At 35.0% G+C, this 19,845-nt stretch overlaps 1 protein-coding gene across 1 annotated transcript in view; it reads right to left on the bottom strand.

The window, feature by feature from the left end:
* Positions 1 to 19,845, bottom strand: part of CFAP47 (cilia and flagella associated protein 47) — a 541,109-nt gene that overhangs the window by 358,933 nt on the left and 162,331 nt on the right. The window contains 1 exon segment of the mRNA XM_049704952.1: positions 7,605 to 7,746. Coding sequence (XP_049560909.1) covers positions 7,605 to 7,746 — 142 coding nt within the window.

Here is a 19,845-nt window from a genome sequence, read left to right as displayed (position 1 = left end):
ATTTCTCCTTCACTTTTGAAGGATAATTTCTCAAGGTACAGGATTCTAGATTGGTGTTTTTTTGTCTCTCAACACTTTATATATTTCCCTCCATTCTTTTCTTGCTTGCATAGTTTGTGAGAAGAAGTCACATATAATTCTTATCTTTGCTCCTCAATATAGTATGGTGTTTTTTCCTCTGAATTACTTCAGGATTTTTTAAAATTAATTTTTATTAGAGTATAGTTGCTTTACAATGTTGTGTTAGTTTCTGCTGTACAGCTAAGTGAATCAGTTATACATATACATATGTCCACTCTTTTATATTCCCTTTCCATCTAGGTCACCACAGAGCACTGAGTAGAATTCCCTGTGCTATACGGTAGGTTCTCATTAGTTATCTATTTTATATATAGTAGTGTATATATGTCAATCCCAATCTCCCAATTCATCCCAACACCCTTCCACCCTTGATAACTATAAGTCTGTTTTCTACATCTGTGACTCTATTTCTGCCTTGCAAACAAGTTCATGTGTACCATTTTTCTAGATTCCACATAAATATTATATGGTATTTGTCCTTCTCTTTCTTACTTACTTCACTTTGTACGACAATCTTTAGATCCATCCATGTTGCTGCAAATGGCATTAATTCATTCCTTTTTATGGCTGAGTAATATTCCATTGTATATATGTATCACATCTTCTTTATATATTCCTCTGTCAATGGATATTTAGGTTGTTTCCATGTCCCGGCTACTGTAAATAGTGCCGCAATGAACATCGGGGTGCATGCATTCTCAGGATTTTTTAATCTTTGATTTTTCTGCAGTTTGAAAGTGATATGCCTAGGGGTAGTTTTTGCCATTCATCCTGTGTGGTATTCTCTGAGCTTACTGGATCCATGGTTTGGTGTCTGACTTTAATTTGGACGAAATTCCAGTCATTATGTTTCAAATATTTCTTGTTACTTTCTTTTTCTTCTCCCTCTGGTCTTTCCAGTATACATATATTACATACTTTGTAGTTGTCCCACAGTATGTAGATAGTCTGTTTTTTTTTGTTTTTTTCCCTCAGTCTTTTCTATCCTTGCTTTTCTTTGGAGATATCTATTGAGATATCCTCAAGCTCATAGATTCTTTCCTCAGCCATGTCCCATCTACTAATACTCCTATCAATGACTCTTCATTTCTGTTCCAGTGTTTTCTGATCTATAACACTTCTTCTGGATCTTTCTTAGAATTTTCATCTCTGCTTATATTGCCCAACTGTTCTTGCATGCTGCTTACTTTATCCATTAGAGTCCTAAGCATATTAATCATAGTTTCTTTATATTCCCAATGTGATCATTCCAACACCTCTGCCATATCAGCATCTGGTTTTCAATGCTAGTTCTGTCTCTTCAAACTGTGTTTTTCACCTTTTAGTATGTCTTGTACTTTTTTCTTGATCCTTAGACATGATGTACTGGGTAAAAGGAACTGCTGAAAACAGACCTTTAGTAATGTGGTAGTAAGTTGTGGGGAGAGGGGAAACATTCTATAATGCTATGATTAGATCTCAGTCTTTAGGTGAGCCTGTGTCTCTAGACTTTAGCACATGAACTTTACATGTGCTTCTCAATCTGTGCCCCACCACCACCAATCTGGGACTAAATGGCTAGAGTGGGCTGAGTTGGGTATTTCTCTTCTCCCACATAGAAGGTTACAGGACGCTGGAGTTGGATATTTCCCTTCCCTGAGATCAGTGAGGGTCTGATAAAACCCTAGCAGGACCTGGTCAAATAGTTTCTCCTGAGGGCAGACCCTGTTAAGCAGAACAGAATGTTCTGGCATATTTCCAAATTATTCCTTTTCCTCACCCCTGCCAGAAACATGAGGGGATCTTTCTCCTATATTCACTGAGAGAATCAAGTCAAGCTCCTGGAGGTAAAATTCACAAAACTATCAGAGCCCCTAATGACTGGGGCTCCATGGAGATTTTCTCTCAGACTTGTCCATGCTGAACCTCCAGCAATTCATCAATTACAATACAGGTTTCCTTCCTCAGGCATTGATTCCTGAAGTAACTTCCATTCCAGCAAGTTGTGATTCTCTGTATTTGCCCATGACTCTTTCCATTTTCAGGAGCATGAATCTGCCCTGTGACCTCACTTCTCTTATAGATCTAAAAAGATTTGTTGATTTTTCAGTTTGTTTAGCTTTTGTACTTGTTGTAAGGATGGAGCAGTAACTTTCAAGCCTCTTACACAGTGAACCAGAAACCAGAATTGAAAATCTATACTTTTTGAAACTTACCTTGGAGACGTTTGTAATCCTTAATGAAAACTCAAGAATCTTACAAGTTTATGGGAGTGTAAGTCCCTGGAAAGAAACCAATTTCTGATGCAAAAAGTCATGTATCTTACAAGTGCTTTTATTATACCAGTGGAATTAATAGATGCTTTGGCAGGAAGTTAGGACATGTGGAATAGGAGAAATGTGTAGATAGTGTTCATCATTGTGTCACCTCCAACTCTTGTCATGAGAAATCCTAGGAAAAGACAATATTATGGCACACTACAAGAAATAGCACATCTAAGATGTTCTGCCTATTTGCAAACTGGCAACTGGGGATAATCACTGAAATAATAGATTGGTTATATCTTTAAAAACAAAGCACTGTTTTACCATATTATGACACCATTTAGATATCTCTATTTCATTTATATAAAGCTACATTCTACCCAACACGTTATTAGAGAAACAGTTTCTGGAGAAACTGTTTCTCAAGATTAAAGTCTCACATACTAATATTTTGGTTCCCCCCCTAAATTAAAACATTCATTGGCATCCAGATTGTCAGGAAATGATGTAATAGTTGATGCTGAAGTCAGCATTGTGAGACTCACTAAGAAACGTAATAGGAAAGAATCAACAGACATTTAAGGAACTCCTCAACATGAGGGAGACAGAAATAAAGGAAAAATGATTCAGCAAAAATTGAGACAATGTAGTCAACAGAAGTTCAAATAATTTATAACATACAGATAAAAAGTGTTGCTTTCGGGCTTCCCTGGTGGCGCAGTGGTTGAGAGTCCGCCTGCCGATGCAGGGGACACGGGTTCGTGCCCCGGTCGGGAAGATCCCACATGCCGCGGAGCGGCTAGGCCTGTGAGCCATGGCCCCTAAGCCTGCGCGTCCGGGGCCTGTGCTCCGCAACGGGAGAGGCCACAACAGTGAGAGGCCCACGTACCACAAAAAAAAAAAAAAAAAAAAAGTGTTGCTTTCATTTAAAAAAAAAGTCTATAAGTAAAGAAATAGAAAAAAGTTCAAAAATCTTGTCAGTTTGAAATCACCAAGATAACTTTTTAAGACATAAAATAGTCAAGTCAGAAAAAGATATCCTGGGAAATAAAATGAAAAGAGGAGAAAAAGGATAATAAGGGAGAATATGTAAGATAATTAAAATATATAATATAATCAAAGAGGTACAAAATCTAACCAATATGAGTCAGAGAAAGAAATAAGAAAATAATGGGAAGGAGTTTTTCAAGGAAGCAATTTAGGAAAACTTTATAGAACTGAAGGACATAAGCTTCTAGAGTGAAAAGCTCCACAAGAACTTAGGACAGTGGTAAAGATAAAAGCTTCACACCAAAGTCATCAATGGGAAATAATGGAGTACAGGGATAAAAAAGTTTCTAAAACCTTCTAAAGGGAAAACAGAGGGTAATATATGATGGATGGGAAAGAAGAATGGCATTAGACTTCTAAATGCAACAATGGGAGTTAGAAGATAACGATAGCACCTTCAAATTTTTGAGGCAAAATTATTTTGAATCTAGAATTCCACACTCAACTATCATTCAAGTGTGGGAGGAAAAACAAAGATACTTTCAGACATGGATTTTCTAAAAAGGTAACTCCCTTGCACCCTTTCTTTGGAAGCTCCTGGAAGATGTAATCTATCAGTACAATGAAGTAAACCAAGAAATAGGAAGGTGGGAATTTGAAGAAACGGGATATTCAAGGTAAAAAAGAGTCAAAAGGAATCCCTACAAGTAGAATGAAGGGAAGTCTCCAACTCTGCCACAGGGGAAGAAAGCATCTAGTCCATGTTGGAACAGGAAGTTGATGTGCTCCAGGAGGGCTGCTTGAAGAGAACAAGAAGACATATTATCTGACAGACTAGACTATGTGGAATACTGTCCTGACAAGCATATTATAGAGCTTTATAGCATGGGAGGATTTAGTAAAATACCTAAGGACAATTAAGCAATTATTAACTCCAGAAAAAAAAAAAAAAGTTGAAATAAAGGAAATAAAATAACTATGCATGATACATTACTTGGCTAAACAATGTACAATCCATCATCATAATAATTAAATCTGATAAAAAGTTTAATTGAAATTAAAGGTATAATTATATTAGGAAAATGGATAAGAGGAGTTAGAGTTTCCAGTGAGTCAAGTTGCCTATCATCAAATAAGTGTTTTCATTAGATAATTAACGAGGAAAATCACTGCCTCTAGGGTGCAGGATAAGCCTCAAGGAGGAGACAGATAATGGATTGCAATTCTGGATTAGCACATTTTAATTCAAAAATGAACGCATGTAATTTGGGAGTAAAGAGATCACAGCAGGCTTGTGAGCTCCTACTTAGGTATCATCATCCTACCGAGGTGATGGCTGAGAGAGTAACGGATTTGATCATACCTCCTTGTAAACATAAAAATGGTATTGACCAGTGGCCTTATTCAAAGAAGAAACTTGACATGCATTATCTGTCCAAATAGCCAATTAAAAATATCTGGGATTTATGGGGCATTGCTCGTAGGAGAATGGGTATTTATCACATAGGCATTATCTGTATAACTATGAAGATTAAAAAACAATGCAGAGCTCCAAACAAAAACGGCATCCTTTGAGAACAAGGTTTCTACAAATATCATTCAAAAGTCATCTGTTAATTCAAAACCAAAGGCATCCTACAGTGGGATCAAAGGACAAGTTGGAAGATGCCAAGTTCTACAGGAAGAAATATTACATCTTTGTCTCATTTTACTTGTATCATTTGAGTCATTAGCAAACTTTGGTGTTGATAAGTTATATGATATAATTAAGTCTGCTTTGACGTTTCAACTGTTGGTGTAAATACAATAATATTTTTATAAATTAAGTAAGTATAAAAATTACTGAATAAATTTTAAACCATTAAAAATAGGGGAGGGCTTCCCTGGTGGCTCAGTGGTTGAGGGTCCACCTGCCGATGCAGGGGACACGGGTTCGTGCCCCGGTCTGGGAAGATCCCAAATGCCGTGGAGCGGCTGGGCCCGTGAGCCATGGCCGCTGAGCCTGCTCGTCCGGAGCCTGTGAGAGGCCCGCGTACCGCACAAAAAAAAAAAAAAAAAAAAAAATAGGGGAAAACACCAGAATTACATATTTACCAATCCTGTAGATGGGGAAGACGATCTAATCTTTAAAGCAATGTTGGAAATCACAGAGGAAATGATAGATTTAACCATAAAATTATTTAAAAGATCTATTGAAAAATGAATAAAACTAAAGGCAAACAACAAATCTTAAAAAACATTGACAGTAAACATGAAAAAAAAATATTATCAATAAAGAGGTCACTGACATCTATTGGATAAATACAAAACCTCAGTGATAAAGGCAAGGTTCATGAACAGATAATTTATATAACATATATATAATTAACAGCAAAGATACAAAATGTTAATTCTCATGAGCAATCAAAAAAATGAAAATTGAAGTGAAGAACTTTTAATCACAAAGAAAGAGATCCAATTTCTTTCATTCAATGCTGGTTAGAGGTGACACTGGAGGAGGGGTGAAATGACACTGACACACCTCTTTACAAAAGCCCTTTTGCAAATATGTACTGATACATACTTTAGAAGAAATGCAGGCAATTCAGAGACTCTCACCTTCAAAAAAATCTAAATAGGGAAAAAGTATTATACACAAAAATGTTCACTACTACAGTATTTACATTAACAAGAAAATAAAAGAAGGAAACAACCTATGCTTGTGATTATGTTTAAGTAATCTATAAGAGTGTCTTACTGGATGAAATACTCTACAATAGTTGTCAGTGTTAATTTATATAATTAATAAGAGTCTACAGCATCCAAGTAAAAGTTTCTATTGAGTAATCAGATTTCAACTTAACATAGGCAGTAAGATCCCAAGTATGTTATAAATAAGCTAATAAAAGCAAAATAGAGAATAAGAGTAAGACACCAAAATATTAGTAAGAGTATGCTCTAAATATTCACATTCCAGATGATGTTTTCTGTGTTTCTACACTTTCCAATTTTCCTTAATGATGATACATTAATTTTTTAAAAATCTGTGAATTTTATTTTCTCTCTCATTAAAATAACTTACCTAATTCAGAAAAATTACACAATAATTATTTTCTTTCCCTAAAAAGATATCTTAAAACAAGGGAGAAATTTTTAACTTCATGGAGCCTCTCCACCAGTAGTGAAAATTCTAATTCTGTATTTTAAATGGGAGTGAAATAAATCTCTATACTATATATGCTACTTTAATGAGGCTTCTCTTACTAGGTGCCAAGTACAATTATTAACTGATCACTATTTTATTATTAAAGACAATTAATGTCAGAACCATAAAAACATAGTATAATATAAACTAGACTTAACTTTTCAAGAAAAATACTTAAGCACATATAATACTATGCAAAGTCAAAGCCAGTCAAAAGTATGGTTTACAGAGGGCATCAGTTTTATACTTGAACTCTTGGAGAAAATGAATAAATATTCAATAAATAATTCAAAATTTTAATATACTTATCCTTCTTTACTTGTACTTAGTTCTTTAGTAACCCATCCCTTTGGGGTGAAAAACATTTCCTTAAATAAAATTTTCATCATTTTATAACCAATGTATTTTATTTTAATAATTTCTATTTTGATTTAATCATTTAAATTGCCCACACAATAAACAAAGTACTAACCTGACCTTTGTTTTTTATTATATCTTGTTTTTCAAAAAATATTTATTTATTTGGCTGCACGGGGTCTTAGCTGAGGCATGCGGGATCTAGTTCCCTGACCAGGGATCAAACCTGGGCCCCCTGTATTGGGAGCACAGAGTCTTAAACCACTGGACCACCAGGCAAGTCCCTATATCCTATTTTTTTTTTTTTTTGCGGCACGCGGGCCTCTCACTGTTGTGGCCTCTCCCACTGCGCAGCACAGGCTCCGGACACGCAGGCTCAGCAGCCATGGCTCACAGACCCAGCCGCTCCACGGCACGTGGGATCCTCCCAGACTGGGGCAGGAACCCGTGTCCCCTGCATCGGCAGGCAGACTTCCAACCACTGCGCCACCAGGGAAACCCTATCCTATTTTTTTAAGCAAAGGTAAATCATGTGAGATTATATCCAGGCTATTTATTAAAATTCAATCTCACAGACTCGCAAACACACAAGAATCGTATCGTAAATTTACTAACATTTCTATTTTTAAAAAATAAGTATCATGCTCTAATTTTTTAAACTTAATTTTTAAGTTAACTTTAATTTTTTAAACTTCTAGCTCCTTAAGCATAAATATTTGGTTTATGCACATCAGTTTCATATTACATACCAGTAGCTTGAACGTAACATGGTCGAATAAGTGGTGCTGTTTTTGGAATCATAGGAGAGTCTGACAAACACCACTGAGTGTAAAGTTCTGAAGCTGCGAAGAAATTAATTCGAACTTGAATGCTAAAGTCGTAAGTTGCCACCTGACAGACAAAAAATACATTATAAATGTGACTATTTTTGCTATAAAAATTGTGATTTTTAAAAATTCAAATACAGTTGGCATACGTTATGTTAGTTTCAGTTGTGCTACACAGTGATTTGACATTTGCATATATTATGAGATGATCACCATGATAAGTCTAGTAATCAACTGTCCCCATACAAAGCTATAACAACGTTATTGACCATTTTCTCCTTATGCTGTATATTACACCCCTGTGGCTTATTTATTTTATAACTGGAGGTTTGTATCTCTTTATTCCCTTCACCTATTTCAACCAATACTATTTTTTATTGTACATATTTAAAGTTTACAACTTGATGATTTGATTTACATATACATAATGAAATAACACAATCAAGCTAATTAACATATCCATCACCTCACATAGTTACCTTGTTGTGTGTGTGAGAGAGACAGAGTTAGCAAATTTCAAGTATAAAGTACAATATTGTTACCAGAAGTAACATATGACCCAGCAATCTCACTTCTGGATGTTCACTTAAAGGAACTGAAATCAGGATCTCAAAGAGATACCTGCACTCCTATGTTCACTGCAGCATTATTCACAATAGTCAAGATATGGAAACAACCTACATATTCATGAATGGATAAAAAAATAAATGTGGTATACACATACAACGAAATATTTTTCAGTTTTAAAAATAGAAGGAAATCCTGCCATTTGCAACAACGTGGATGGACCTGTGGGACGTTATACTAAATGAAATAAACCAGACACAGAAACACAAATAATGTATGGTCTAACTTACATGTAGAATCTAAAACAGTCAAACTCATAGAAGCAGAGAGTAGAACGGTGGTTGCCAGGGACTGGGGGGAAGGGAGATATGCGGAGATGTTGGTCAAAGGGTGCAAAGTTTCAGTTATGCAAGATGAGTAAGTCCTGGAGATCTGACGAGATACTATGGATTTAGCAAAACAGCAGTTTAAAAAAAAAGACAGTTTCAAAAAGAAAATTATCATATGACATTGAAAGAACATTTTTTTTTTTTCAAAATAAGACTTGGCTTATTTTTCATTAGTCCAAAAATAATTCTTAAAAATAAAAAATAAAAATATTAAAAATAATTGCTATTAATTCAAAATGGACCAAAGACCTAAATATAAAACCTAAAACTATAAACCTTGTAGAAGAAAATGTAGGAGAAAAATCTTTCTTAAGTGCAATACAAAAATAATCATCTATAAAAAAAATAAATTGTACTTTATCAAATTTTAAATTTATTTACTTATTTATTTATTTTTGGCAGTGTTAGGTCTTCGCTGCTTTGCACGGGCTTTCTCTAGTTGTGGCGAGCGGGGGCTACTCTTCGCGGCGGTGCACGGACTTCTCATTGCAGTGGCTTCTCTTGTGGAGGACGGGGTCTAAGTGCATGGGCTTCAGAACCTGCAGCGTGTGGGCTCAGTAGTTGCGGGTTGCAGGCTCTAAAGCGCAGGCTCAGTAGTTGTGGCACACGGGATTAGTTTATCCACTGGCACATGGGATCTTCCCGGACCAGGGCTCAAACCCGTGTCCCCTGCATTGGCAGGTGGATTCTTAACCACTGCACCACCAGGGAAGCCTCTCTCAAACTTTAAATATCTGTTCTGTTAATGATAATGTTAAAAAATAAAATTACAAGCCAAAAACATATTTCTCACAAAAAAATCCATCTTACATCCAAAATATATAAAGAACATACAAAGATTAATAAAAAACAAAGTACCCAATGAAAAACTATGTATTGAAAAGACAATTCAGAAAAGAAAATGTACATATGACATATTACCACATAATTAGGTGTTTAACATCATCAGATATTAGGGAAATGCAATTTGAAATCACAGAAGATAACACTTCATACCTATCAAAATGCTTAAATAAAAATGATATTACCAAGTGCTGATAAAGATGTAAGCACCTAATACATTTATGAATTGCTGATAGGAATGCAAAATTTTATAGTCATTTTGGAAAAGTTTTCTCGTTTCTTAGAAAATTAAATACATACTTAACATAAGGCCCAGAACTCCCAACCCTAGGTGTTTACCAAAGAGCAGTGAAAACTTATTCATACACAAACCTGCATGCAAATGTTTTTAGTGGCCTTATTCATAATCGTGAAAACCTGAAAACAAGCCAAATTCCCTCCCAATAGTGAACGGATAACAAACTTTGGTAAATGCATCCAACAGCTTTCTACAATAAAATGGAATGAACTACTGTTACACAGAATAATACGGATGAATTTCAAATGTAGTATTCTAAGTGACAGAAGCCAGATTGATAAGGCAACCTATTTTATGATTTCATTCATATCATATACAAGTGAAAAGGCAAAATTATACAAACAAAATGAGATCAGTGTTTGCCCTGAACTGAAGGTGGGGGAGAAGGTGACTACAAATAAGGACAAGAAAAATTTAGGAGAGGTGATTTTCTATGAAATATCCAGAATAGATAAATCCATAGAGACTGAATGCAGATTGGTGGCTGCCAGTGGCTGGTGGGAAGAGGGCTGGGGAGAAACTGCTTAATGGGTAAAGGGTTTTACTTTGGAGTGACGGAAATGTTTTGAAATGAGATAGATGGGGTGGTTATACCATATTGTGAAGGCACTAAATTGTTTACTTCCAAATGGTTAATTTTATGTTATAGAAATTGACACTCAATAAATTATTTTTTAAAAAATAAATGAAGGACAAATCAATCAGAGGTTTCCAGGAATTCCCCAGATATCTACCATGTGATGATCTCAAGATTCTACAGAAATAAAAAATATGTGTTAAATAAAATGAAGAGCTAAATAATAAAAAGCATATAGTTACAGCTTGCCATGCATATTACCCTACTAGGCAAACTCTTGGGCTTTTTGTTTCAGTATTAGTTGGCTGCTATGGTCTGAAAATATCCCCCCAAAATTCATATGTTGAAATCCTAACCCCCAAACATGATACAATTAGGAGGTGGGGCTTTGGGAAGTGCTTAAGCCATGAGGATGGAGTCCTCATGACTGGGATTAGAGTCTTATAACTATAATTAGTGCCTTGTAAAAGAGACTCCAGAGAGATTCCTGGCCCCTTCCATCCTGTGAGGACACATCAAGAAGTCCGCGACTCAGAAGCGGCCCTAACCCCACCAATTCTGGTGCCATGATCCTAGACATCCAGGATCCAGAACTGTGAGAAATAAATTTCTGTTACTTATAAACCACCCAGCCTGTGGTATATTGTTATAGCAGCCTGAACAGACTAAGACAATGGCCATGTCACTGCCAATTCCATCTCCCGTCATAGAATCTTTTGCAAATAATCTGTTCCCATAACAGAATTATAGAAGCATAAAAATACTGTAACATGTTTTATTTTCATGGATGTTTCATTTATCTTGACAAATCAGAGCAAGCAACTCATTCCCATGATAATCTATTTCTGCGGCGATACCAGCACACAGGTGTCAAGGAGTAAATTGAAAAAAGATATAGTTCATGTCCAAATACTACACTTTTATATCTTTCTCAAAACAAAACAAAACTTTGTTTGATCTTATTTCTCCTGGAATTTCTCATTGTTAGTCATCAACAACCAGTTATATTTTGTCTCATTTCTATTTTTCCTCTTCTGGTTTGTTTTTTTCATTTTTTACTTGTTATATTAATAGAAATCAATACTTTCACACATATTTTAATAGTATTTATATTATTTTTTAGGTTACTATTGTATTCTTTCCTTTTTTTATATATAATATGAACTCATTTTAAACTCAAGTAATGCTATACACTGACACAGAAGACATGTGAGTGGCCCACAAGGAAAGGAGAGGGTTGAGTGACTTAGTGTAAACAAACAAGTCTAGTCAAGGATGCCAAATACAATTGTAATTGTCCACAAGCAGTTTTGATTGTACCCAAACCTGGTGCAACGTAGGAAAGGAAGGGTTACAACTAGAAATAAATCAAGTCCTTTATTGCTGATTTCACATTTTCCTGCTGCATAGGTCAAACAAGAGAGCACCCACTGACAATTTACATCTACACACACACAAAGATAGGTAACTTACAAGTAGCTATAAATATAGTGGAGGACACCTGAAATGCCTCACTGGCACAAATTTAGTGAGCAAAATCTCACAGGGTGTGCTGTCTCTGCAGGGTTCTTTATGTTCTTCTTATTGTCGGATTGAATTACACTTCTATACACTAGGTAAATCTCCCTTTAAACTACCTAGTAAATGTTGAACAATTCAAAATCTTAAGCAATATGCAGCACTCCAGAAAACTATAAATATATATAATTTATTTTAATTTTATAATCAATTTTAGAACACTAGAAGAGCCACAGTCCAAACATTAAGAAATAGATTTCTAAGCTTTTAACTGTTGAAAGTGTTAAATAGTAAACTGGACTGAAAAATTATCAAATTGCATATGCATCCTCCCCAAAAGTCATGTAACATTTAAATTGGATTATGTATTTTTTCTAATTTTTAGTGACCCTTAAGCTAAATGCTTTTGTGGATAAAGGATGAAATTAAAAACACAGTTCCACTGTATGAAAACATAAAATCACAATATCGACTTATTAAGACAAGATATAACTTGATCTCAGCAAAATTAAAAACCTATAGATTAAATTACTGCTGAAACTCATTTATTTTCCTATTGAAGAATGTGTGTATGTGTGTGTGTCTGTCTGCATACCTCTGTACACATGAAAGATGCAGATGCAGGCACTGGATAAGAGAATGATAGACTTCAATGCTTCAAAATAATCTGTCACAAAAGGATTATTTTCTTTTAATTTTGAGGTTTTGTTTTTATCAAAATTATAAGAGTACATACTTGAGGAAATAAAAATAATCCTACAAAGCTTATTTTGAAAATCAGCATTCCCTTCCCTCCACCGATGTATACTCACACACACACACACACACACACACACACACACACACACACAAACACACAGAAATCCAGATGCAATCATTTTCGACTCTCCTAGTTATTTCTTTTGGATTTACCTCAACACAGCTAAATAACCTACATAGAGTGTCATAAAACAAGCTTCAATAAATTTAAACGTATTTAAATAATACAAAGAATATTCTCTAATTACAATGTAATTATATTAAAAATAAATAACAGAAGGAAATACGGTAAATTCACAAATATGTGGAAATTAAGTAACATCCTAAATAACCAATAGGTCAAAGAAGAAATTACATGAGAAATTGCAAACTTTGATGAATGGAAAACACAAAATACCAAAACTTTTGGGATATGGGTAAAGCACTGCTTAGAGGGAAATCTATAGCTGTAAAACCTATACAAAAAATTAAGAGGGCTTCCCTGGTGGCACAGTGGTTGAGAGTCTGCCTGCCGATGCAGGGGACACACGTTCGTGTCCCGGTCCGGGAGGATCCCACATGCTGCGGAGCGGCTGGGCCCGTGGGCCATGGCTGCTGATCCTGCACGTCCGGAGCCTGTGCTCCGCAACGGGAGAGGCCACAACAGTGACAGGCCCGTGTACCGCAAAAAAAAAAAAAAAAAAATTAAGAAAAATCTCAAATCAATACCTTCTACCTTAAAAAACAAGAAAAAAGAAAAGTAAACTAAACTCAAAGAAAGCAGAAGGAAGTAAATAATAAAAGATAAAGTGAAAATGAACAAAATCAAAAACAGTATAGAAAATCAACCAAAAGCTGAATCTTAAAAATACCAACAAAATGGACAAACCTTTAGATAGTCTAGGATGAAAGGTGAGATAATTTAATAAAATCAGAAATGAAATAGGCAACTTTACTACCTACCTTACTGAAATAAAAATAGTAAGAGAACACCATGAATAACTGTATGCCACTAAATTAGATAACGTAGACTAAATTTCTCAGGAAGAAATAGAAAATTTGATCACCTTTACCCATGAAGTGGGGAGAAGGTGGTCAAAAGGTACAAACTTCCAGTTACAAGATAAATAAGCCCTGGTGATGTAATATACAGCAGGGTGACTCTAGTTAATGATACTGTATTGTATACTTGAAAGCTGCTAAGAAAGCACATCTTAAATGTTCTCATCACAAGGAAAAATACTGTAACTATATGTGGTGATGAATGTTAACTAAACTTACTGTGGTAATCATTTCACTATATATATATATCTAATCATTATGCTGTACACCTAAAACTAATGCATGTTATATGTCAATTATATCTCAATAAAAAAAAGAAACATGGAGGGACTTCCGTGTCGGTCCAGTGGGTAGACTCCGCACTCCCAATACAGGGGGCCTGGGTTCGATCCCTAGTCAGGGAACTAGATCCCGCATGCATGCCACAATTAAGAAGCCTGAATGGCGCAACTAAGAGTCCGCATGCCACAACTAAGAAGGTTGCATGCCGCAACTAAGAAGGTTGCATGCCGCAACGAAGATCCTGAGGGCCACAACACCTGGTACTGCCTGCCTAAATAAATAAATAAATAAATAAATAAAATTATTAGGAAAAAGAAAGAAAATACTAGTCTCATAATTATAGGTCTCATTAAAAAAGAAAGAAAGAAAGAAACATGGAAACTCACCTGGAAGAAGTATAGAGAAAACTATTAAAATATAGATGAAGCTGGGGGGTGGGAGAGTAGGGAAGAACTATTGGCCTTAGTTTACTCAAGGGAAGTCAGAGTACTAATTCTAGCAAAACAGAAAGTTCCCAAGAGAGAAAATATAAATACTAAAGGAACATCAGGTCATATCAGAATGAGTAATAGGAAATTAAACCAACATTCATTGGGCTCCATCCAAAGCAGGACATTAGACAGAAGAAACTCATGTGAAATCTATATAAAATCTAAGAGGCAATACTGACAAAGAAAGAATTGAGAAATGAGAAAGAAGAAGAACTCTCCTTTTGTTGCAGATGCTATAAATTTTTACTATGAGAAATATATGCAAAACTTGAAAACAGAAAAGGCTACCCATGATTTGACCTGACACAGAAATGCTATTCATGTTTAAGGACTGGGATGACAGATATACTGTATCAAGTAATAAAATCATGCCACTTTCAATGATATAGATTTGGTTTTTTGAGTTGTCTTGTTCAGATGTGTATCTTTTTAATTCAATATAGTATTTCCCAATATTCTACAAAATCCTGACAATTTCTGTCAATTTCTTTTCTTTCTTTCCATTTTATTATGGGTTATATTTTATTAGTTTCTACAAATACCCTTGTATATGTAATTAAAGGCTTAAGCATATGGTAATTATCCCCCAACCAAACTTAATCCCAGAAGAAACAAACTGTGACTGCAAATTTCCCCCCTATGGATATGCAAAGTGGAACAGAAAAAAAGGGACTATATAAAAATGGTCATTGACATTTTGATGATGGCAACCTTATGAAACTGAAGATTCTGAATGCTAATGACTAGAAGGAAAGTAATAAGCCTCAAAGAAAGGATATGAAAATTTTGTGTCTATAGGCTAAAGAAATATATACTATTCTTCATCATGTTTGGATTCCTAAGATGGCATCATGACAAGCCAGGAGGCTGAGGACATAACATTTATGGTCTAAGCTCTGCAGATCACCAGCAGCTAGCCTTGACAAGTCCCCTGGCCTCACTGTGCACTGGCTTCTACAATTGGAAAAAGGAGAAAAATCTAAGGTCTCAATGCCTGTCTTATTGGATTCATATGGAAATTAAGTGACATTGGATATTAGGGCACTTTACAAACTCTAAGTACTATATAATTATCAACTAAAGGATTGTTATTATAATTTTAAATATAAAATTTGAATAGATCTAGTAGATTGAATTAGTAATTTAGAAAACATATGACAAAGCAAAGCCTGAGATCAGATGACTTCAATGATGAAATAGATCACTAATTTAAAGAAGAATTAACACAATTCTTTCAAAAACAGAAGAGGAGAAAACACTTCTCAACTCACTCTAAGAAGTCAGTATTACCCTGATACTAAAACCAGACAAAGACAGTTGAAGAAAACTATAGACCAATATTCCTTATGAACAGGGATGCAAAACTCCTCAAGAAAACACTAGGAAACTAAATCTAGAAACGTATAAAAAGGATTATACTCCATGATCAAGGGAGACTTATCCCAGGAATGTAAGGTTGATTTAACATACAAAAATCAATCAATATAATGTACCACATTAATAGAATAATGGGCAAAATCATGTGATCATCAAACTGCATGCAAAAAAATTTTTGACAAAATGCAACCTTCTTTCATGATCAAAATACTCAAACTAGGAATAGAAGGGAACTTTCTCAACCTGATAAAGGGAATCAACAAAACATTTTTTAAAATAACACTGCTAACATCATATTTAAAAGCGAAAGACATATGCTTTCCTCCTAAGATGAGGAACAAGACAAAGATCTTTGCTCTTGCTACTTCTATTCAACATTGTACTGAAGATTCTAGAAATCAGGCAGTGAAACAAGTAAAAGGCAACCAAATTGGAAAGGAAGAAATAAAATGCTCTATTTGCAGATGGCATGTTCTTGTACATAGGAAATTCTAAGGAATCGACTAACAAACCATAAGAACTAATGTATAAGTTAAACGTGGTTGCAGAAAAACTAGATCAATGTTTAAAATCAATTGTTTTTCTACACACTTGAAATGAATAATCTGAAAATAAAATTAAGAGAACAATTCCATTTACAAGAGCATCAAAAATAATTATTTAGAAATAAATTTAATAAGGAAAGAGGAAATTTGTACATTGACAACTACAAAACATTGTTGAAAAAATTAAGAAAGATTTAAATAAATGGAAAAACATCCTATGTTCATGGATTAGAAGACTTAATATTGTTAACATGGCACTACTCCCCAAATTGATCTAAAGATTCTTCATAATCCTTATCAAAATCCCACCCAGACTTTTTGCAGTAATTGACAAGGTCAGCCTAAAATTCATATGGAAATGCATGGGACACAAAGTAGTCAAAAATACTACTGGAGAACAAAATTGGTGGACTCACATTTTCCAATTATAAAAACTACAAAGTTATTATAATCAAGACCTTGTGTTATTGGAATAAGGACAGACATATAGATCAATGGAACATAACTGAATGTCCAGCAATAAACTTTTATATTTATGTTTAATTGATTTTAGACAGGAGTGTGAAGGCAATTTAATGTGGTAAAATAATATTTTCAATAAATGGTCCTGGGACAAATGGACATCACATGCAAAAGAATGAAACTGGACTCATATCACACATACACAAAAAATAATTCAAAATGGATTACAGACCTAAATGTAAAAGCTAATACTCTAAACAAAACTCTTAGAAACAAATATAGAAATTTCATGACTTGAGTTAGGTAATAGCTTCCTAGATATGATACCAAAAAGCACAAGTGACAAATGAAAAAGAGATACATGGGACTTTTGTCACATGTGTCTTTTATATTAGCAGATGATAATACCCAGTGTGAAGACAATGTGAAGAAAATACAGCTCGGTGCCACATTAGGATGTAAGCTTTCTACTATAATCCTAAAGTCAAGAATAATGCAGGAGGGGGCTCCCCTCGTGGCGCAGTGGTTGAGAGTCCGCCTGCCGATGCAGGGGACATGGGTTCGTGCCCCAGTCTGGGAAGATCCCACATGCTGCGGAGCGGCTGGGCCCATGAGCCGTGGCCACTGGGCCTGCGCATCTGGAGCCTGTGCTCCGCAAAGGGAGAGGCCACAGCAGTGAGAGGCCCGCGTACCGCAAAAAACAAAAAAAAGAAAAAAAAAAAAGAATAATGCAGGATACCTAGTAGGTGCCCAATAAACATTTGTTGAATGATGATGATTGATGGAAATATAAACTGATACAAGTTTGGTGGTGATAATGTGGATATATGTACCAATAATTAAAAAGCACATAACCTTTCCTCACCAATTCCAATTCTAAATATCCAAAAGAAACAACAGAACAAGTCCTCAGAAATGAACATGCCAGTTTATTCACTGCACTTTAATTCACTCGTCGAATACTTATTGTCTGATATGTGCCAAAAAATATATTAATGCTACAAATATAATGTTGAACTATATATCATACTGTTTTCTTCCTTTGAATAATAATATGATTGATGACATACAGATATCTGACTAGATTAAGAAACGACATCTATCCTGGGTTAAAACGTGTGTTAAATTAGTATGTGAAAGATATTTCCCAACATGGCCTTAAAGCATATTGCTTCATAGGAAATTAGGAATAAGATAAGCCAAGAAAAATAACTGATCTTGTTCTAGAAATTCTAAACAAGGTAGTATGATAAGAAAAAAGTGGTAAAAATTATCATTATTAAAATAGAAGAGACAATAATATTTGCAATCTATTGTTTTGTTTTGTTTTTGTTTTTTTGCGGTACGCGGGCCTCTCACTGTTGTGGTCTCTCCCTTTGCGGAGCACAGGCTCCAGACGCGCAGGCTCAGCGGCCATGGCTCACGGGCCTAGCCGCTCTGCAGCATGTGGGATCTTCCCGGACGGGGGCACGAACCCATGTCCCCTGCATCGGCAGGCAGACTCTCAACCACTGCACCACCAGGGAAGCCCTGCAATCTATTACAGTATTCCTAAAAAAAATCTAAAATAAATTGAAGGATAATTAAAAGTAACTGATGCTTAAAGTAAGATAAACAGTTTTACACCTCATTAACATAATTTATTTTCAAAATATTGATGAGAGCATAAAAATAATAAAACCCAATCATTTACACTGCACAAAACAGCATAGAAAAATTATTTCAAAATATTTCAAACTTTTGCTGAGCAGTATAAAATGCTTTAATAACATAAACGGCATATCTTTTTTCTGAATATGAAGCTCAATTTTATACAGAAACCACTTCTCTCTAAATTTTTTATTAATTTAATGCAACACAAACCAAAATTACCATAGAAGTTTTAGCTATAAACTCAAGAAAAAGATTCTAAAGTTCATCAAGAAAAATGGCCAAGGGGCTTCCCTGGTGGTGCAGTGGTTGAGAATCTGCCTGCCAACGCAGGGGACACGGGTTCGAGCCCTGGTCTGGGAGGATCCCATGTGTCGCAGAGCAACTGGACCCGTGAGCCACAACTACTGAGCCTGCGTGTCTGGAGCTTGTGCTCCGCAGCAAGAGAGGCTGCGACAGTGAGAGGCCCGTGCACCACGATGAAGAGTGGCCCCCACTCACCACAACTAGAGAAAGCCCACGCGCAGAAATGAAGACCCAACATAGCCAAAAATAAATAAATAAATAAATAAATAAAATTTAAAAGAAAAATGGCCAATGGTATTTTAAAAGGAAAAGAATATAGTTATCCTACCAGAGAATTAAAAGAATTTTAATAGTACCAACCAGGCCAAATTGTTAGCAAATAAATCATTACTGTTGTATGGTGGCTTGTTATGCAAGAAGAGTCAAAGAATTTTAAGTGCAATTTAAAATTCACCTTTCACCTCTGAGGTTGGCAGAATATTACATACACATACATATATAATGGATGCAACCTAGTTGTACAAAGAAAGACGACAGTAAGCAACATTTTACATTGTTACTAGTGGCTAATACTACTGGTATAACCTTTTTGAAGAGCAATTTGACAACGCATATCAATAGCCTAAAATATGTGCACAGAGTCTGACCCAATTATTCTACTTCTAGGATGATATAATGAACGCCTATAATGTGAAAACAAACAGTTATTTACAAGGATGTTTCTTACAGAATCATTTATAGAGTCAAAAAATGGAAAAATCTTAAGTGTACAGTAAGAAGGATTAGTTTAATAACTATAACATAGTATAGCCATAAAATATTATCCCTAAAAAATTAAATTGCATTTAGAATACTTAATGACACAAAAAGCAATTGATAACATTTAAATTAATACACTCAGCAAAAAAAATGCAGGTTAAAAATGTTCATAAAGTATTATTTCATTATAATTATAGACATAGAAATATAAGTATAGAGATAGAAGGAGAAAAAACAAAGATACCCCAAAATATAAACAGAGGTCATTGTTATGTATTAGGATTTATTTTGTATTCTTT

This window comes from Orcinus orca, chromosome X (genome assembly GCF_937001465.1).
Source record: "Orcinus orca chromosome X, mOrcOrc1.1, whole genome shotgun sequence".
Taxonomy (NCBI): Eukaryota; Metazoa; Chordata; class Mammalia; order Artiodactyla; family Delphinidae; genus Orcinus; species Orcinus orca.
The sequence above is the reverse complement of the archived record's forward strand: the minus strand, read 5'-3'. Positions and strand labels throughout refer to the sequence as shown.